General features: G+C 59.7%; 3 protein-coding genes across 7 annotated transcripts; 2 read left to right on the top strand and 1 right to left on the bottom strand.

Moving 5' to 3' along the window:
- Positions 1 to 48: 48 nt before the first annotated feature.
- EXOC3L1 (exocyst complex component 3 like 1) lies at positions 49 to 5,323 on the bottom strand. 3 transcript variants are annotated; one of them, XM_031036943.2, is made up of 14 exons: positions 5,073 to 5,323; positions 4,783 to 4,904; positions 4,397 to 4,572; positions 4,096 to 4,315; positions 2,945 to 3,557; positions 2,748 to 2,865; positions 2,487 to 2,612; positions 2,306 to 2,406; positions 1,988 to 2,098; positions 1,128 to 1,257; positions 881 to 1,003; positions 649 to 804; positions 433 to 557; positions 49 to 329 (listed from the first exon to the last, which is right to left on the bottom strand). In XM_031036943.2, the coding sequence occupies exons 2-14, from the start codon at positions 4,826 to 4,828 to the stop codon at positions 140 to 142; spliced, it is 2,235 nt and encodes a 744-aa protein (XP_030892803.1). In that variant the 5' UTR covers positions 4,829 to 4,904; positions 5,073 to 5,323; the 3' UTR covers positions 49 to 139. The 3 variants fall into 3 exon arrangements, with proteins under 3 accessions (XP_030892803.1, XP_006741559.1, XP_030892802.1); XM_006741496.3 differs by having other exon boundaries at positions 4,397 to 4,557; positions 4,783 to 4,845; positions 5,073 to 5,322; XM_031036942.2 differs by having other exon boundaries at positions 4,783 to 4,845; positions 5,073 to 5,321.
- Positions 5,324 to 5,447: 124 nt separating this feature from the next.
- Positions 5,448 to 13,267, top strand: E2F4 (E2F transcription factor 4). Its single transcript, XM_006741495.3, has 10 exons — positions 5,448 to 6,932; positions 7,366 to 7,475; positions 7,617 to 7,778; positions 8,110 to 8,153; positions 8,868 to 8,929; positions 9,150 to 9,447; positions 9,915 to 10,094; positions 11,931 to 11,978; positions 12,184 to 12,228; positions 12,331 to 13,267. Exons 1-10 carry the CDS (start codon positions 6,798 to 6,800, stop codon positions 12,444 to 12,446), a joined length of 1,200 nt encoding a protein of 399 aa, XP_006741558.1. The 5' UTR covers positions 5,448 to 6,797; the 3' UTR covers positions 12,447 to 13,267.
- A 218-nt stretch (positions 13,268 to 13,485) lies between these two features.
- ELMO3 (engulfment and cell motility 3) lies at positions 13,486 to 18,152 on the top strand. Of its 3 annotated transcripts, XM_006741494.3 has the most exons (20): positions 13,490 to 13,746; positions 13,875 to 13,915; positions 14,016 to 14,088; positions 14,332 to 14,382; positions 14,583 to 14,752; positions 14,838 to 14,937; positions 15,042 to 15,193; positions 15,284 to 15,362; positions 15,518 to 15,568; positions 15,657 to 15,779; positions 15,897 to 16,028; positions 16,132 to 16,233; positions 16,320 to 16,428; positions 16,536 to 16,672; positions 16,769 to 16,932; positions 17,053 to 17,165; positions 17,256 to 17,360; positions 17,469 to 17,551; positions 17,643 to 17,729; positions 17,818 to 18,152. In XM_006741494.3, the coding sequence occupies exons 1-20, from the start codon at positions 13,669 to 13,671 to the stop codon at positions 18,028 to 18,030; spliced, it is 2,163 nt and encodes a 720-aa protein (XP_006741557.1). In that variant the 5' UTR covers positions 13,490 to 13,668; the 3' UTR covers positions 18,031 to 18,152. The 3 variants fall into 3 exon arrangements, with proteins under 3 accessions (XP_030892860.1, XP_030892859.1, XP_006741557.1); XM_031037000.2 differs by having other exon boundaries at positions 13,486 to 13,746; positions 17,256 to 17,551; positions 17,834 to 18,026; XM_031036999.2 differs by having other exon boundaries at positions 13,488 to 13,746; positions 17,256 to 17,551.
- Positions 18,153 to 18,657: the final 505 nt, after the last annotated feature.

Below are 18,657 nucleotides of genomic sequence, written 5' to 3'. Positions count from 1 at the left end.
AGGACTGGAGCCAGGATACCTTAGGCGTTTAACTGAGCGTGGACCCCCTAATCATCGCACTTTTATTTTATCCCCTCTTCCCCCAATACACAATTCAGGCGTCTGGGGGCCGTCCCTGTATCCGGAGGGCAGCCGGGCGTCAGGCACAGGGCCCCGAGGGAAGGCAGGAGGACAGCGCAGGAGCAGGTGCTGGGACGAGGCTGAAGAGTGCGCGGCGACCGGCAGAGGGCGAGGGCTGTGGGCCCACCTGCAAGGAGCTGAGTGCGGCCAGGCGCTGCTCCCGCGACACGTCCCCGCGCAGGTCCAAGAGGGCAGAGACGTGATCCTCGCTACGGAGACACCAGAGAGCTGTGTGTCAGCTCCGCCCCGCTCTTCCCGAATCCATCCTCCCCTCCCTCTCCCCCCTCCCCACACCAGAACCACTCTTCGCACCTCACGTCTGGAAATTTTTGTCGCAGGCCTGCCACCTCGAGGCCAAGCAGCATGGGGTCGCGGAGGTTCAGCAGATCCCGCAGAGCGAGGAGCACTGGCGCGCACTGAACACTCTCCTCCAGGCCCTGAGCACCGCGGGGTAGGTCTCGCGTTCGCCCTCGACCTCCACCCAACCACTGATATTCCCGCTCATCTGCTCGCCTAATGAACTCTCACCAAGCCAAGGAAAAGTTCCCGAAGCTGGGCCGCGTCTTGCTGCAGGCGCTCGGCCGCCTGGGTCCTCTCGTCGGCTCCTCGGCACACCAGGCGGCCCTGCATCAGCGCACGCAGGTATTGCAGTACTACCGTACGTTCCGCCTCGGCCAGGAGCAGCTGCGGAGAGCGCAGTGGGTTCAGCATGCCTTTCCCATGGGGCTTCCCTACTCCCCAGCCTTTCCCTTAAACGCACCTGGGCCGCAGGATTCCTCACGCGCCTAAAATCCTGGCAGAAGCGCGCCGTCCGCTCGCACACATCGTCCAGCATCTCTGGGCTCGACAGCCACCGGCGTGAGGGCAGAGCCGCGAACAGGGGCTGGGGGTTGGGGCAGAAATGGGGTTGAAGGAACGATCCAGAACTAGCATTCCCCCTGCAGAGACGCACACCCATATATGCTGTATCTCCTCCCCCCCACCCCAATCCCTACTTGAAGCCTTACCTGGAGCTCCGCCAGCAGCGCCTCCAACACCAGGCGGCAGATCCTCCTCTGCAACTCGTCCAGCGCTGTCTCCACCGGAGCCAAAGCTCCTGAAGCCGCCCCGTCGGGCTGCAGGACCGACACGGAGGAGCTGGACGGACCAAAAGTTAAGGCTTCAGGACCAAGGCCAAGGCCCTCGCGGTCGTCGGTTGTCTAGCCACTCTGACGCCACCTAGTGGTGCAAGTGTGTGGCGGGAGGGGGCAAGAATGGCGGCTCTCTGCACTTCTGTAGATCTGGGGCTTGGACTGAGGATGGGAGTGGTGGGCTCAGACAGCTAGAAGGAACCCAACCAGACCTGCCTCTAGTTCGCAGTGTGACTTCGAGCAAATCATATCTTTTGGTTTCTGTTTGGGTAAGGGAAGAGTTTAATCCCAGCCAGGAGGGATTCAAACACATTAACTTGTTTGTTCTCTCTGCCCCCACCCCAAAGAACATAAGACCCAAGAGGAAGGGGATTTTTTTCTGTTTTGTTCACAACTGTAACCTTAGACATTACGTGGCACAGAGTAGGGCCTTGATAAGTATGTGTTGGATAAATGAATGAATGAATAATTGGTACTGTCAGGCAAGCACTGATAGGTACTTCACACCTGTTATGATTCTCAGAATGTACCATTATTACCTACACATAATACTGATAAGAAAAACGAGATTCAGAAAGATTAGGTAACTCATCCAAGGTCACACAGTTAGCAATTAGTAGAACTAGGATTGGACTCTCAGAGCCATGTGAGTCTAAAATTTCTGATGACCTAGTGTGGACTGGGTCCATACCTAATTGGGGTTCAGTCAGGGGTTCTGTGGGGGAGGCTTCTGGTACCTGAGTGCTGACTGGTGGTTGAGGGTGGCCAGTAGGTAGGGCACATAATGAGGAGGCATTGCTTCCCCCCTGGCGTGGTCTCGGGAGAATCGGATCAGAGCATCACTAAAGCTGCAAAGGGCAGAGGTAGTTCCTGTACCTGTCACTCTGGCGCCCCCACAACTTGAGTCCCTGGTACTCCAGCCCCACCTCCAAGAAACCCCAGACCCTGTTTTGAAGAAGCCCTTTCCCCCTGGTGTGCCTTATTCACTCAGAGCCCCCTTGGTCTGTCCCAGGAGCAGGGCTAGGGGCTGGACGTGGGTCAGTGCCTTGGCAGACCTCCTCAGGAACGTGCCCAGTTCCGAGAGCGCCATGCCCTGCACCCGCTGCTGCAGTGACTCGCTGACCAGGCTGCTCACACGAATGTTCTCTTCCAGGATCTGCAGGCAGCAACGGGTGGCCATCAGCAGAGTCCTAGTCCTTTTCTCCTCCCCTTTCCCTCTGGGGGTTTTCCACTCACCTGCAGCACTATGGCCGGCATAGGTGAGTGGTAGAAGCCAGAAGAGTCTGTGCCAGGTTCCTGCTCTCGGTTCCACTCAGCTACCTCCCCATCCAGTGCCTTCTGCAGCCACTGGGCCACATTTGCCTGGAGGAAGGGGCAAAGGGGGGCAGGATGTAGCAGAGCACTGATATTGCTAGAGACAGGTAGACATGCGACTCTGCAGATACAGGCCCACAGCTGGTGGCAGAGCTTCTCTGTACCTGGGCCCCAACTACTCACCTGGATTTGGGCCACAAATGTTGCCTCCAGCTGTTCAATGTTCTCTGGGGTCAGGAGGGGCTCCAGCTGAGACACGTCAGCCTCAGGCCCCAACTCTAGGCTCCCCATCATTTCTGGCCTGCAGATGGGTAGCCCAGTGTCACTCTGAGCCCCCAGCCTCTGATCCACCCACTCCCCGATGCCCTGAGGGTACTGACCCCAGGTACACATGCAGTGCCCAGTGCAGCAGGGTGAAGGCATCAGCAGCTCCTAGCTCAGGCCCTCCCAGGAGCTGCTGCAGGCAGCGGCGCAGTCCACTGTGCAGGGTGTGGGCCCACAGCTGGACCACCTTGTAGTGCGGTGGGCAGCAGGGTGCGACTAGTGCTTCAGCTATGGCCAGCTCGGCCGGTAAAGCCACCCGCAGGGCCTCCAGCCACCCTGCCAGGGCCCCCGGCTCAGGCAGGAGAGGCGTCCCAAAGTGGGTCCTGTCCAGGCCCTCCTGTAATGCCTGCAGACAGCGCTGCCGCCAGCCCCTGGGGGCCAGCTCCAGGGAGGCTGTGTACCCAGCATCCACCTCCGCCACACGCACGGCAGCCACCAGCTGGGCTGGGTCCTCCCGCGCCAGCCGCCCTGCGGCCCCTGCAGCCGCCTCCACCGCCTGGCCCAGAGCCTCAGCCAGGGGGCCCAGCCCCTCGAAGACTGCCAACTCCAGGCCCCCCAGAGGTGCCCACGTCTCCTCTTGCAGCTGCTCCAGCTCCCGAAGGCACACATATGCCTCCAAGAGCTGCCTGGCATCAATCAGGCTCCGCGCGTGGGCCACTGCGGCTGGCACTAAACAGGGAGGAGAGGAAACAGCCCTGAGTCTCAAACCTCCCCCCATACAACGGGTGCAGCGGTGGGTGCTGAGGCCCTAGGGCTGCAGTGAGGTGTCAAGTGTTCAGTAACGAGTACAGCAGAGCACTGACTAATCTGAAAGGACCCGGGGAAGGGCCTAGAGACCCGGCGGGCCAGGTGTAAATTTTTGAGCTGATGGAACAAGAGGAAGCCAGGGATCCTGGAGGCAAGGCAGTGTGGAATTCGCGGGGCCATGCTAGTGGCTATTTAAGACTTCAATAAGTTAGCAACCAGGGCGGTCAGAGCCACTTGGCTGAGGCTCAGTCCTGATCCACACAACCCATACTTGAGAATCCCAGAATGAGCCAATTTGTATCCTGCTTCATACGCCATTCGAAGCCTGAATTACTCTCTGGAAGGTCCCTGGTGTGTCCCTCCATGCAATCTCCCACGAGTGCCCCAGCCCCTCGGTCAGTGATGGGTGTTTATTGACTAACGGTTGGGGGGCTGAGGCCCAGGGCCCCCGCACACTCACCTGCCCAGAGCCGGGGCAGCAGCTGAGACAGGACCTGCAGCTGCTTGTGCTGCACCACCTGCTCCCGCAGCGGCCTGAGGGTCTGCGTGGCCTCTGCCGCACCCTGAAGCAAGCCGTGGGCCTGGCCCAGGGCCTCACGGGCGCCCTGCACAGCCTCAGAAGCCTGGGCCAGCTGCCACACACCCGTCTTCACGCCCTCCAGGTAGGACTGCACCACCGACTGTGGGAGGGAGGCAGCCAGTGAGGCCTGGCCAGTCCTACAGCCTGTCCCCAGCACTCCTTTCCCCTGACTGATGCCCACCTTGATGCGCGCTTCCAGCGAACAGGTACGCTGAACCTCACGGCTGCGGTACTGGCCCAGTCTGGCCAGCTGCTCCGGCCGGTAGAAGATCCCCGAGGCCCATTTGAGTGCTGCTCCTCGGGCCAGCCGCTCCGCCCTCTCCTGCTCTGGCCACTCAGGCCCTGGGCAGGAAGAGCCTGGGCAGCCTCGTCAGTTGGGCAGGGCCTACAGGAAGTGGCCCGAACCTGCTCCCCTTCCTACTTCTCAGCCTGTCCCCTAGGGCAGTCCGATCCATTCCTCTTGCTGCCCTATAGAGCTCTGGCCAGCCCTGGCAAGGAGGATCCAACCCCACCATTCCCATCTTTCTTTCCACCATCCCTCCCTCAGCCCACCCAGAGGGCTCATACCAGGGGGAAGCGAGGGCTGCATTTCGTCCTTGGTTGCTGAGTCCATGGCAGTCCCTCGAGGAGCTGGAGATGAGGTAGGAGTGGGGGTGCTCCTGTGAGCAGTAGCCTCAGGCTAGGCCCCTCTGAGAAGGAGGAGGGGGGTTCTTGTCCAGCCCCCTCAGGAAATGATGGGGAGACTGGGTTTCTCAGTTTTGCCCCTGCAGACACTAAGTGAGGCAGGGTAGGCACAGACCTCTGCTGGCCCCAGCTCCTGCTCTGAATTGCAGAGGACAGTTTGGTACAGAACTCACCAGGCTTGACCAAGCATCCAGTTCTTTCTCCTTTGAAAATAGTCTTGGCCTTGAGGATGGCCCTCTCCCCCAGTCTTCTGGGCAGAGCTGGGTATTCTCTTCACTGGCTCACGAGGCCTGGGTGGTTCCAGCCCACACCTCAGCATGTAGCAGAATTCTTCTCCCCAAGGAAGCCTCTGTACCACCTCCCGGCCCAGGAGCACCCTCCTCCATCCAAGGCCAAATGCCCAGAAAGGAAGGAAGCTGAGTCTCTGGCCTTTTATTCCCAACAGGAAAGTGCATCTGCAATGTGGGATGGGGTGGGGAGGGCTGGGCGCAGCTTCCTTGGGGGGAGGGGGTGTACTCCCTGTAATCCCTGAGTCCTGCCCAGCCCATCCAGGACCTCTTCGTGCTCAGGACACAGGCGTGAACTAGACGGCCCCAACTTGGGATGGAGAACGGTGTGCAAATATGGGTGTAGACAACATCACAGTAGGAAAACTGTGTTGATGGCTCCTCAGAGGAGGGTAATGAACCTCTGCAGAGAAGTGAGAGGCCACAGGTATTGTGAGGAAGGTGTGTGGTGGGTGATGGTGAGAGAGGGGTAGAAGGGCTAGGAAAGCTGTGTTTGTCTTGAGAGGTAAGGGGGCCATGGAGAGGACCACCGGGTAGTAATAATATAGTGGACGCTGGTTACCACCCAAATCCACCCTTCAGGACAACACCACTTGTTCCCCTAGCTGTCAGGAGTGTAGGTTGCTGAGGTGTCACAGCTGAGTCTCTCCCTCACAGTTAGGGCACAAAGGCCTGGTAAACTTGCCTGAACATGGACCACCTTGGAAGGCCCACCCCAGTTTCAGTGGATGGTCTGAGGCCTCTATTATAACTGCATCACAGTTTAATTCCCCCTTCTGCCCAATTTTGCATGTCTTACTCCCTTACAAGGATGGATCCTCATTAAACTTCCCTGCAGGCAGATCCCTGTCTCAAAGTCGGCCTCCCAGAGATCTTGACCTAAAATAAATGGTAATAAATAATGATGGTATCAAACATAACAACGTGGTACTAGCCAACACATAATCCTTCCTACCTTCCAGGAACTGCTCTAAGTCCTTTACATATGTGTACACCTAGGTAAGCATGTTTGCCTTGGTGGGAAAATTGTTAGGACTCCCTGGTCTCTGAGCACTGCAGTGTTGAGACAAGAGAAAGATGAGGCTGGGATCAGGGAAGGGGAATGGGAATGGAGACAAGTGGGCAAGCTCGATGTAGTTAGTGCTTGCTGTTTGACAGGAAGTGAGGGACAGGAATAGGGTCAGTAAACCCAAGACACTGGGACAGCTTCTAGGAGCAGGTTTGGGGAAACACATTGGGTTCATCAGGCAGCGTGGTCTCCTCTTCTGAAATGGGGACAGGTTGGCCAGCCAGGAAGGTTCTGGTGGCTCTCCCCTCTCTACTGCCGGGGCTGCCCACCGACTTTCTCCACCTCTCCCTGCACCCTGCCCTCTCTCCCGGGATCCACGGATTGTTTTCGTCCTCTTCGGCGGTTGGACATTTGCTGATGGTCCCCGAAGTTTTGCTGCCGTGTCCGCAGAGAGGAATTGCGCCGGGTTCCCTGGGAGGGCGCGGAGCGGAAGCGGAAACAGCGACGCTGCGCCGGCGGCCGGGTGGCCAGGAACGGAAGCGGAAGTGGCGGCGGCGCCGGCCTGGCCTGGCCTGGCTGAGGGGAGGCGGCGGGCGGGAGCGATGGCGGAGGCCGGGCCACAGGCGCCGCCGCCCCCGGGCACCCCAAGCCGGCACGAGAAGAGCTTGGGACTTCTCACCACCAAGTTCGTGTCGCTTCTGCAGGAGGCCAAGGACGGCGTGCTTGACCTCAAGCTGGTGCGGCCTGGGCTAAGAGGCGACCGGGAGGATGGTGGACCAGGCAGGCCTGGACCGGTAGTGGGAACCCCTGGGGCCGTCCAGCTGAGCCCTCAGGGAGCAAGCCGCCATCGGTGTGCTTTCTCACAGGAGGGAGGCCGGGAACTGTTTCATTCATTCGGCCGAGGCCATTGGGCGTCAGCTATGTGCTAGGCTCTGCGCTGCGGGTGCTGGTCCTCGTGGCCCTCCTCGGCTGGTGTGGGAAGGCATCAGAACATCAGTTCAGACTGTGCCAGGCCTCTTCCTGCCCCGCGGTCCTGATCTATGGCGCCTGGGAGGAGGGCTGGGACTCAGGCCACCCCTTTTTCAGATCACTTCCAGACCAGATTTCAAGGTAGCTGGGGGGACACCTGAGAGTGGGGCTGAGTATCCTGTGCTCTGTTCTGTCTGCCAGGCAGCTGACACCCTTGCTGTGCGTCAGAAGCGGCGGATTTACGACATTACCAACGTGCTGGAAGGTATCGGGCTGATCGAGAAAAAATCCAAGAATAGCATCCAGTGGAAGTGAGTGGGGGCACCTGGGAGGGCAGTGGCATCTCTTACCCAGAAGTGTCAGGGGCGTGGGGAGGAGGACACAGGAGAGAGCAGGGGCCATGGGACCCAGAGTTCCTGGTAGCTCCTCTCAGCCTCCCTCCCTGGGCTCAGGGGTGTGGGGCCTGGCTGCAATACCCGGGAGATTGCGGACAAGCTGATTGAGCTCAAGGCTGAGATCGAGTTGCTGCAGCAGCGGGAGCAAGAACTGGACAAGCACAAGGTGTGGGTGCAGCAGAGCATCCGGAATGTCACAGAGGACGTGCAGAACAGCTGATATCCTCCTGGCGGTCCCTGCTCCCGGGGAGTGGGCGAGAGGGGCCCTCTAGTCCAGCTGGGTTTGCTCTGTGGTACCCTAGACACTATCCTGCTCGGGAGGATGATCCTGCAGCTCCTGGCCAGGTCCCTGCCTTGGCCTCCCTCCTCAGACTCAAAGCCCCTTCCCCAACCATTCTTGGCCTGTGATCCTTCTCCATGTAGACCCCAGGCCCCAGGATTTTCTCTGAGAGCTTGTATGTCAGATCTCTGCTAAAGAGCTGGGTTTTCTTTGTGGTCTGCCATCTGTCACCATAGGCAGGGCATCAGCCGTTCTCCTTAACCCCCACACCTTGGCCTACGTGACTCATGAGGACATCTGCAGATGCTTTGCTGGTGAGCAGAGCCTGGGTAGGGGGCAGTGGGGGTGGGGCTAGACTGAGCCACAGCCCTGAGCAGTGGGCTCAGTGCCCAAGGAGAGTTTTGTCTCTTAAGAGGGTTCCTTGGGCTTGTCCAAAGAGGAACCAGGCAGGGTAAGTCCTGGGTTTGAGGGTCATTGGGACCCCATGGAGGCAAATCATACTGAAAGGGTACAAGAATTCTGGGCTGGGTCCCTGGGTCAGTCCCCATCTGCAGTGTTTCCTGGGTTTGGCTTCTCAGGCATGACAGAGGCATAAGGGGGATAGAGCATGTGTGTACGCTCTTGCATGCTTGTATCCAGAGAACGATGATGCTCACTTGCAACCTGTAGTTAGTTGCATTATAGATATAGGAACTGTTCCTTCTCCGTTTTGCATTCTCTAGACTGGTTTGGGGAAGGAAAATTGGCCTTGGCCTGAACATCTACTCCTAGGGAGCAACCCCATCAATCAAGAAGTGAGATTGCCCAGCAATCCTTCAGTCCACATGTTTGAACCCAGATTTTCTGGTTACTGACCCTTGGGCTCTTGGGAGGAGAAAAGCTTTAGTTTTCTGCCCCAGCCAGTGGGGGGTTGGGTGAGGTTTACTGTCCTAAGACACCATGATTTCCTTCCTTGCTCAAAGGGATAGGCATCCCCATTCTCAGATTAGATTGAGCCCATGGGCCCTGACCCATCCTTGTCATTTTAGGAGATACCCTTCTGGCCATCCGGGCCCCGTCGGGCACCAGCCTCGAGGTGCCCATCCCAGAGGTGGGTGCTCAGCCCAGGCAGGCGGAGTTGATTGAGGGCGGGTGCTGGCTGTGGAGCCCGATAAGTCCCGGGTGGGGCAGGTAGGGGGAGGCCTGGGTTTGGGGGTTATCTAGAAGAACGGGCAGCCTAGGGTGGGAGAGGACACTGCAGCCCTGGCCCAGGGTCAGGCAGGAGCCAAGGCTGCTTCTAATTCCACCTGTCTCCCATGCCCCACCTCCAGGGCCTCAATGGACAGAAGAAGTACCAGATTCACCTGAAGAGTGTGAGTGGCCCCATCGAGGTGCTGCTGGTGAACAAGGAGGCGTGGAGCTCCCCGCCTGTGGCAGTGCCTGTGCCGCCACCGGAAGATCTGCTCCAGAGCCCTCCTGCCGTCTCTACCCCTCCGCCTCTGCCCAAGCCTACCCTGGCCCAGCCCCAGGACGCCTCACGCCCAAGCAGTCCCCAGCTGACCAGCCCCGCCCCTGTCCCTGGCATCACCGAAGTCCAGGGGGTGCCCGGTCCAGCAGCTGAGATCACAGGTGAGGTGTAACAGGCAGCTGGTGATGGGGTGACTTCTGGGGCCCAAAAGGCAGCACCTCTGTACGCAGTGTTGGAAGAGACCTTGTGGGGGTTGTCCTTTTCCTGGTCTCCAGCTGGCCTCCCCTTGCTATGGTCGTGAATGAGCCCTTTTTAACAGGGAAGCTCTGAATGTATGAAGGGGTATTAGTGGGGATGGTTTCCGCCGGGTCCACCTGTGTCTCTCTTCCTCTGGCAGCCCCTCTTGAAGCCTGGCACAGCAGCCATGTCATCCTTGAGTCTCCCTCCTGCAGGCCTCATGCCTCTGTTCAGGGGCTCATTTCTAGGTTACCTCTGCGTGGGGGACTGGCAGTGCCTCTCTCTCCTTGGGAACTGGGGCTCTTGTCATCCCGACTGTGGGTTCTAGCCCAAAGCTTCGGTATCCTCCTTCCTGCTCCCAAGTGACTGGGTTTGGGGGATCTGGTTGCAGTGAGCGGTGGCCCTGGACCGGACAGCAAGGACGGTGGGGAGCTCGGCTCCCTGCCCCCAGGCCTGGCAGCCCTGGACACCCGGCCGCTGCAGTCCTCCGCCCTGCTGGACGGCAGTAGCGGCCCATCCGGACCCAACCCTTCTACCTCCTTTGAGCCCATCAAGGCAGACCCTACAGGAGGTGAGTGCGTGGCCCCTGAGGGACAGGCAGAACCCAGCCACAGCCACTGCTAGGGCAGAAACACCTGGAGCTGGAAGCCAGCTCGCCTGTCTCCTCGGCCAGAGCTGGCCAGCCCGCCCCCCGGCCCCCAGCAACCCTTGCCTTGACCCCAGAGCTCTGCCAGCCTGAGTGAGGAGCCTAGCTGCCAGCTCAGCACTGGTGCCCCTTTGCTCCCCTTCCCGAGCTACCCACAACTCCTGGGCCCCTCTCAAGCCTTGCCTGCCCCCCCTTGCACTCAGGGATCAGGAAGGCATAACTGCCATCCTGGCGAGGGGGCTGTGGTAAAGGCCCTCGGGCTCCAAAGGTGGGGGCAGTGCCTTCCCAGGGGAGGTGACATCATCTGCCTGGAGTCTTCTTTCCAACCTGTGATTTGGGTGTTTGCGTCTTCCAGGACTTGTTCTCCTTGGCCCACAAGCACTGCTCAGTCTCTTCTCGCTAAGTGACCCTTTGTCCTCTGTGTTCCCTCTCTCACGTGTCATTTCTGTTTGGACTCCTTGGGCAGGTCATCTCTGTTCCATTCCGTGTCTTGGTCTCCTCGTCCCCCTCCAGCATTCAGGACCCTTGTACCCCCACCCCCCGGGACGCTGCTGCTGCTCTGGAGACATTGCCTCGCCCTGACTGCTGCCTCCAGCAGGTTTCTGGGTGATTCGCTCTGGTGCTCTCTTGCTCCATGGTGTTGCTTTCTAGCTCCTTTGGCATTTATGATGCCAACTTTGGCTCTTCTCTCACCGGCTTTTTCTGTCCTCTCCCTTGCATGCCTTTATAAACATTGTGCTTCGCAGGTCTCTGTTGCACACCTGTGGAGGGCACCCATTCTGGGTAGATGAATCCCTAGCCTCTGGCTTGCCTAGGTCTTTGTCTGAACTCCACACCTGTGTCCGTGTGCTTTCCTCTGCACATCTGATGGGCACTTCATTCCTGTGTCATTAACCGAAGCTTGCTTTTCTATCTCTGTGTGTACCCTCCTATTGGCCCTGGTCCCTCAGGCCTGACACCCGCATGTCTCTCCACTTCCATCTCCTCGCTTCTGCTCTCCACCTGGCATTAATTAACTGAGTTTTGTCTCAGACATGTCCCATCACTGGCTTCATGTATCCTCAACACTCAGGGTCACTGCTGGCTACCTCTACCCTAAATTCTTCAGCATCCTTCTCTTTACCCTGACTGATAGGGATCTGTCTGCAACACAGGTTGAGTGTGGCATTTCTGTGTTTGCAAAGTACCTTTAACGCTTCTTAAGGCCTGCTGGATGAAACCACAGGCCCTTCACCTGGTATATGAGATCCTCGTGCGCCAGCACTCCTCTCCAGTTTCATTTTCCTCTGCTTCCCATGTGCCTCCTCCCAGTCAGACGTTTGTAGCAGACTTGTCACCCCATAGCACCAGCCCCTATTAAGTGTCTGCCTCCTCCTCTGCCAAGTGCCCTGGTCCAGGGTATGGCCTTTGAGCCTGGCATTGAGCAGGTGCTCAACGAGGGCAGGTGTGAGTGGGCATCTGCCATCAGACAGGGCATACCTACTGAGCTCATCAAGGGAAGGGTCTGCTGCCCTCTAACTTCTGAGTTAGAAGGGCTGTATCAGTCATCTTCGATGGGCCTTTCGTACCCTGGGGTCAGCACTAAGGAACTCACATCTAGCAGGGGAGACTGACAATGCCAGCTTGGCCTGGGGCAGGGCCTCCATCTCCTCAGCTGTGTGGAGCCCCAAGACAGGTGGTATAACATCTGAGGAAGGTGGAGGCTAGAGTGGGACCAGACTGGATCTCTGTGCCCTTGAGTATGGCTTTCTTGTCTTTCAGTTCTGGAACTCCCCAGAGAGCTGTCAGAAATCTTTGATCCCACACGAGGTAGGTCTGCATTCTTCCATGGGGTAAGGGCATAGCTCATTGGGTCTTACGGTTGTTTTCTCGCACTTCTGAGGACCTATGATTGTGCTTGGTACCTGGGCAAAGAGTAAAGTTCCTGATGGGTGGCTAGGGGGTCCCCTTCATGGGCTTTGGTGGGTGGAGAGCCAGGAGCCAAAATGTAACTGAGCTCTCCCTCCCTCCCCAGAATGCATGAGCTCAGAGCTGCTGGAGGAGCTGATGTCCTCAGAAGGTGGGTAGCCCAGGAAGGTGGGAGGTGGGGGTGGGCAAGGGGGTTGGGCAACTGCCGGGGGGGCGGCCTTGGCCCAGAGCCTCAGCCTGGTGCTCTCTGCAGTGTTTGCCCCCCTCCTCCGCCTTTCTCCACCCCCTGGAGACCACGATTACATCTACAACCTGGACGAGAGTGAAGGTGTCTGTGACCTCTTCGATGTGCCTGTTCTCAACCTCTGACTGACAGGGACATTCCCTATGTGGCTGGGACACAGACTGTGTGACCTGGGGGCTGCCTGAGGACCTCCCCCACTCTACCCCTACACAGCTTGAGAGCCACAGACTCCTGGCTTCCCCAGCCTTCCCTCACTGCAGTTCTGACCACGACTCCCACTCCTGCACGAGCACCTGTACCGTGCTAGGAAAGCAGGGGAAAGGGGCTCAGCCCCCTTCACCATAGAGCCAGAGTGTTTGCCTCTCCTTTTCTGGGGCTTTCCCCCACCTCATGCCCTCTTAGAGCCCAGGCTCGGCTGCCACTTAGTGACACAGAACTGAAGACCTGCCATCATCTGCATAGGGCAGCTTGTCCAGCCCCACTGCCCTGTTGCAGCCAATGCCTCCCACTCTGAGGAGGGAAGCCTAGGGTGGAGCCAGACACTTGCCAGCACCACCCCTAGTCTCCTTCACTTCTCCCCACCCCTGACCCTGCAGCTCTCCCTGGGCCTCTCCCCTGTACCCCCCATCTGCTGGGCCCTTAGCCCAGAGTACCTATCGGTGGGGTTGGGGGTGGGGTGGGGGGCTGCTAACAGGAAGGAACAGAGAGGTCTTTAGCTAGAAATCTGGACGGGTGAGCCCCTGAGGATTGGCCCAATCTCCTGCTGCCCTGTAGCCCCCCCCTTGTTTATTCATTTGCCCTCATTTAGAGCCATTTGCAGAGATTTAGAAAGATTTGCAGTAACGAACGGATTCCTATATAAAGATTATTTTTATACTTTTTGCAGCAAAAGGAAATTGTAATATTTGTACAGTATCCAAGTGAATAAAGACCATGCCTAAGGCTATCTCTGATCTGGTTCTTTCAGGGCCCCTCCCTGGAATTCGGCTGGATTGGTGGTGGGACCGGGCGGGTTACCTTTCTTGGAAAGGGAGGTGTGGCTGCTCTGGCGTCCCGCCCGCCCCGCCCCCCCCCGCCCCCACCTGGCGCACCTAGGGCGGGCCGCCGGGGTGGGGCGGGGCAGGGCAGGCGCCTACCCACGGGACTCCAACCCGGAACTAGTCTCGGCTCCCTTGGGAAGGCCGCGGCCCCTGGCCAGGAGCGGGACCCTAACCCCTGAGTGCGGGCCACGGGGTCCAGGCCTTGAACAGAGGGACGTCCTCGTTCTCGGAGGCACCAGACCAGGCGCGCCCTTGGCCGGAGCTTAGACGGTCTGGAAACTACAGGCGCCCCTGCCCTGGCTGGACCATGGCGCCCCCGCGGAACGTGGTGAAGATCGCGGTCCAGATGCCTGACGCCATCCCGCAGCTCATCCAGCTGGACCAGGTCACTCGCCGTCTGGCCTCCATTCACCCCACCACCCCCCTCCGGGTGGCCCCCTTCCCCTCGGAACCCCCAGGGTCCTCCCCAACTCCTCCCCACACCCGCCCCATGAGTGACCTGTCCACTTGCAGGCAAAGCCTCTGGCCGCTGTGCTGAAGGAGGTGTGCGACGCGTGAGTGCAGGCTAGCCGGGCCGGGGAGGGGGGTGGGGGATGGGAGGGCAGGAGGGAGGGGCGCCCTCTACCGGCCTCACTGAGCCTCCGCTCCTCGCAGGTGGAGCTTGGTTCACTCGGAACGCTACGCCCTGCAGTTTGCTGATGGACATAGGAGCTACATCACTGAGAACGTGAGTCTCCCCCGCCCCCACCCCCGCCAGGCCCATATCCCACTGTGCGACACCCGCCACTTCTAACCCACCTGATTTTGATCCCTCAGACTCATCCCCCTGTCTGGAATGTGATCTTTCTTTTCCGGACTCCCGAACCCTCCCTCACCAGCAACCCGGATTAACCAATCCTCAGAGCCCTTCTTTTTTTTTTTTCCTCAGAGCCCTTCTTGACTTCTCCCCCTTTCTCTCCATCTTCTCCAGAACCGCACAGAGATCAAGAATGGCAGCATCCTGTGCCTCAGCACTGCCCCAGTAATGCCCTTCCTGACCCCACCCGCATTCCCTGCCCTTTTTCTATGCCTCTTTGCCGCCCACCCTCTTCTCTGCCCAGTTCGGGAGGGCCCCGGCCCCAGCTCCGCAGTGCCCCACCTAGTGGACATCTGAGTCCCTACACCTCCAGTTCCTGCTCCTTACTTCCACCCAGCCTCCTCACCTTTCCCACCCCTGCCCAGGACCTTGAGGCTGAGCGGCTGTTGGGTGGGCTGCAGAGTGGGAGTCGTGAAAGGCGCCGGGAAGCTCTGCAGCACCTCGTCTTGCTGGCCCCGGACGTCACCTTTGCCCAGGAGGTCATCAGCCGTGATGGGCTTCAGAGACTAGGCACCATCATTGAGGATGGGGATGAGTGAGCACAGGACTGCGGTTTGTGGTGGACATGGTGGGGCTGGGGGTCCTAGTCTGGCCCTGCTCAGCCCCAGATGTCCCCCCAGCTTAGGGGAGGTGCTGACCCTTGCACTGAGGGCCTTCTTGGAGCTCATGGAACACGGCATGGTGTCCTGGGAGACGCTCAGCATCCCCTTTGTTAGGAAGGTGGGTTGGCTTTTCTAGGGGCAGCAGGTGGGGGCAGTGGAGTGGTGTCAGGATCTGGCCTTCCATGGTGGTGAAGTGGTAGCAAGCCCCTACCCCTGTTACAGGTGGTGTGCTACGTGAACATGAACCTGATGGATGCATCTGTGCAGCCCCTGGCCCTCAGGCTGCTAGAGAGTGTGACCTTGAGCAGCCCTGCTCTGGGCCAGCTGGTCAAGAGTGAGGTACCACTGGATAGGCTGCTGGTCCACCTACAGGTGTAAGTGTCTGGGGGTGGGGGTGGAATACAGGTGAGGGGCATGGAGCCAGACCCTGGATAGCCCGCTGAGCCTGCCTCTTCTTGCCCCAGGATGAACCAGCAGCTACAAACCAAGGCTATGGCATTGCTGACAGCCTTGCTCCAGGGGGCTGACCCTGCTGAACGCAAGGTGAGTGTCCCATCTGGTGGCTGGACTGCAGGGGTGGGGGGTGGGGGTCTGGAGCCTGCGCAGGAGCTGGTGGGCACTGCGCGCCAACCCGGGACTGCAGGAGGGCTGCTCGTGGTGGGGCTGAATCATCTAAGCCCCCTTCCCACTTACCTCAGCACATGCTTGGCTACCTGTGGCAGAGAAACCTTCGCCAGTTCATCTATAAGGTAGGAAGGACTGGGCTAGGCAGATCCCTCCCCGCTTTTCCTCCCCCAGTAAGCCTCTGCTCACACCTATGGACTGGCTGTTCTCCAGAACATCATCCACAGTGCAACACCATTGGGCGACGAGATGGCTCACCATTTGTATGTACTGCAGGCCCTTATGTTGGGGCTGCTGGAGCCACGCATGAGGACGCCACTGGACCCCTACAGCCAGGTGGGTGCCTTTGGGGAACACGAGGCTGGGGAAGCTAGAGCGTGGCTTTGAGTCTATGATCCTGACGCCCGCTTACCCCACGACAACGTGGGGTACCTCCCATCCCCCTGCCCCCAGGAACAGCGGGAGCAGCTGCAGGCCCTGCGCCAGGCTGCCTTTGAGTCGGAGGGGGAGTCTCTGGGCACTGGGCTGAGTGCCGACCGCCGCCGTTCCTTGTGTGCCCGCGAGTTCCGAAAACTGGGCTTCTCTGTGAGCGACCCCTCCCTAGCCCCCCACCCCTGCCTCAACCCAGGGCTGCTGTTGTTCCAGAGGCCTGGGGCCCTTACTGAGCTGCCCGTCCCGCTTCCCCCAGAATAGCAACCCTGCACAGGATCTAGAGCGCGTGCCCCCTGGCCTGCTGGCCCTGGACAACATGCTCTACTTCTCCAGACACGCACCTAGTGCCTATAGCCGGGTCAGTAATCGGGTGGGTGGGATATGGCTGGGTCCCCGTGGCCTTAGCTGAGCGCCCCGTCGCATTCACTCTTTCTGCTGCCCCAGCTGGTGTTGGAGAACAGCAGCCGTGAGGACAAGCATGAGTGCCCCTTTGCCCGGAGCAGCATCCAGCTGACCGTGCTGCTGTGCGAGCTGCTCCGCGTCGGGGAGCCCTGTGAGCGGGCCTGGGCGTGGCGCGGCTGGGAGCGGGGGCCGAAGGGCAGAGAGGGCCAGGGGCTGCGCACGCCTTCTCCCTGAGCCCCTCCTGCCCCCCTGCTCCAGGCTCCGAAACAGCCCAGGACTTTTCGCCCATGTTTTTCGGCCAAGACCAGAGTTTCCATGAGCTCTTCTGTGTGAGCATCCAGCTGCTGAATAAGACCTGGAAGGAGATGCGAGCCACCCAGGAGGACTTCGACAAGGTGGCTGGGGTGGAAGGGAGGAGACCCGGGCCAGGGCAGGGGCCGTTCTGAGTAGGGGCCCCGAGCGCAGCCCTGAGCAGAACTGGGTGGCTCCAGGTCATGCAGGTGGTGCGGGAGCAGCTGGCCCGTACGCTGGCCCTGAAGCCCAGCTCCCTGGAGCTTTTCCGAACCAAGGTGAATGCACTTCCCTATGGGGAGGTGCTGCGGCTGAGGCAGACAGAGCGGCTGCATCAGGAGGGCACGCTGGCCCCTCCCATACTGTGAGTTGCTGGGAGTGGGTCCCAGTCCTGGCCCCACCTGCCCCAGTGCCCCACGGGCCTTGCCCCAGGTCAGTCCCAGTCAGCAAGCCTTCCCCTTGCCCCCTCCACCCCCCAACCCAGGGAGCTACGGGAGAAGCTGAAGCCAGAGCTCATGGGCCTGATCCGTCAGCAGCGTTTGCTCCGCCTCTGCGAGGGGACACTCTTCCGCAAAATCAGCAGCCGGAGGCGCCAGGGTGGTTGAATGGGCAGGGGTTGGCAGAGAGCGGCTGGGTTGGGATCAGGGCCCCTCGCGTCATCCTTCCCTCTTCCCTTTTTGCTCACAGACAAGCTGTGGTTCTGCTGCCTGTCCCCCAACCACAAGGTGCTGCAGTACGGGGACGTGGAGGAGGGCGCCAGCCCACCCACCCTGGAGAGCCTGCCTGAGCAGCGTGAGGAGGACGGGGCAGGGGTCCGGGTCAGCCACCTGCCCTCCCGAGACCACCCCCTGTGCGGGGCCCGCGTGGGTCCCAGTGGTCAGCCCGGCCTTCTTCCCGCAGTCGCTGTGGCCGATATCAAGGCACTGCTCACAGGCAAAGACTGCCCCCACGTCCGGGAGAAGGGCTCAGGGAAGCAGAACAAGGTGAGTGCAGTGGAGGCCAGGGGCTCCTTCCCACCCGCACCTGCCCTGCTCTGTTCCCCACTCAGCACTCTCCGCTGCCTGCCTCCCTCAGGATCTCTATGAGTTAGCCTTCTCCATCAGCTATGACCACGGGGAGGCGGACGCATACCTCAACTTCATCGCCCCATCCAAACGGGAGGTGAGTGTCTGGGCCAGGCTGAGCCAAGTGGGGCAGACAGGCTCAGGAAGAGATGGGCAGGCCCTCACGGAGCTGGCCCCATCCCCAGTTTCACCTGTGGACAGATGGGCTGAGCGCCTTGCTCGGCGGTCCCATGGGCAGTGAGCAGACTCGGCTGGACCTGGAACAGCTGCTGACGATGGAGACCAAGCTGCGGTTGTTGGAGCTGGAGAATGTGCCCATTCCCGAGCAGCCGCCTCCCATTCCCCCGCCCCCCACCAATTTCAACTTCTGCTATGACTGCAGCATCACTGAGCCTTGACAGTGAGGTTGGCCATGGGCCACAGCTGCTGGCATTGGTAACCGTGAAGGGTGGAGGGTGGTAAAACCCAGACACCCTGACCAGCAGAGGCTGCTGCAGAAATAAAGTCTGCTTGACTCTGGGGTGTGTGTCGAGCCAGTTCTGCAACTGTGGGCCAAGCCTGCCTTCAAATTTAGCTGGCAAATGAGATGGGGCATCAGGCCAAGGTCACTGCTTGGGGCCACAAACCTGGGCGGCCGCAGTTGAGGGGCTGGAGACAAGCTGACCCTATTGTCCTTCCACAGGATGAGTCCTCAGCCTTCCTCGGTGCTGGGCCTGCAGAGAGGGATGTTCTCTGGTCTGGGTAGCAGCCCATTGAGGGACGTGAGGCAGAAGATACTGCCCTAAGTGGATGCCTTCCTGGGCCGCATTAACAGGGGCCTAGTTTCCAGAAGGCTCCTGACAGTCTGAACTCAGTCCTCAGTCCTGCTGGGCCCAGTCCTCAGTCCTGCTTGGCCCTGCCTGGTGTCCTTTTCAAGACTTGGAGGCCCTCTGGTGAGAGGTCTGGAGGGACAGATGTGAAGCTGAGTCTGTTCTGTGCTGAATGGCAAACTCTTAAGATTCCAAACATGTCCCCAGGTGCTGGGA

This window comes from Leptonychotes weddellii, chromosome 16, assembly GCF_054177405.1.
Source record: "Leptonychotes weddellii isolate Sample4059 chromosome 16, ASM5417740v2, whole genome shotgun sequence".
NCBI lineage: Eukaryota > Metazoa > Chordata > Mammalia > Carnivora > Phocidae > Leptonychotes > Leptonychotes weddellii.
The sequence above is the reverse complement of the archived record's forward strand: the minus strand, read 5'-3'. Positions and strand labels throughout refer to the sequence as shown.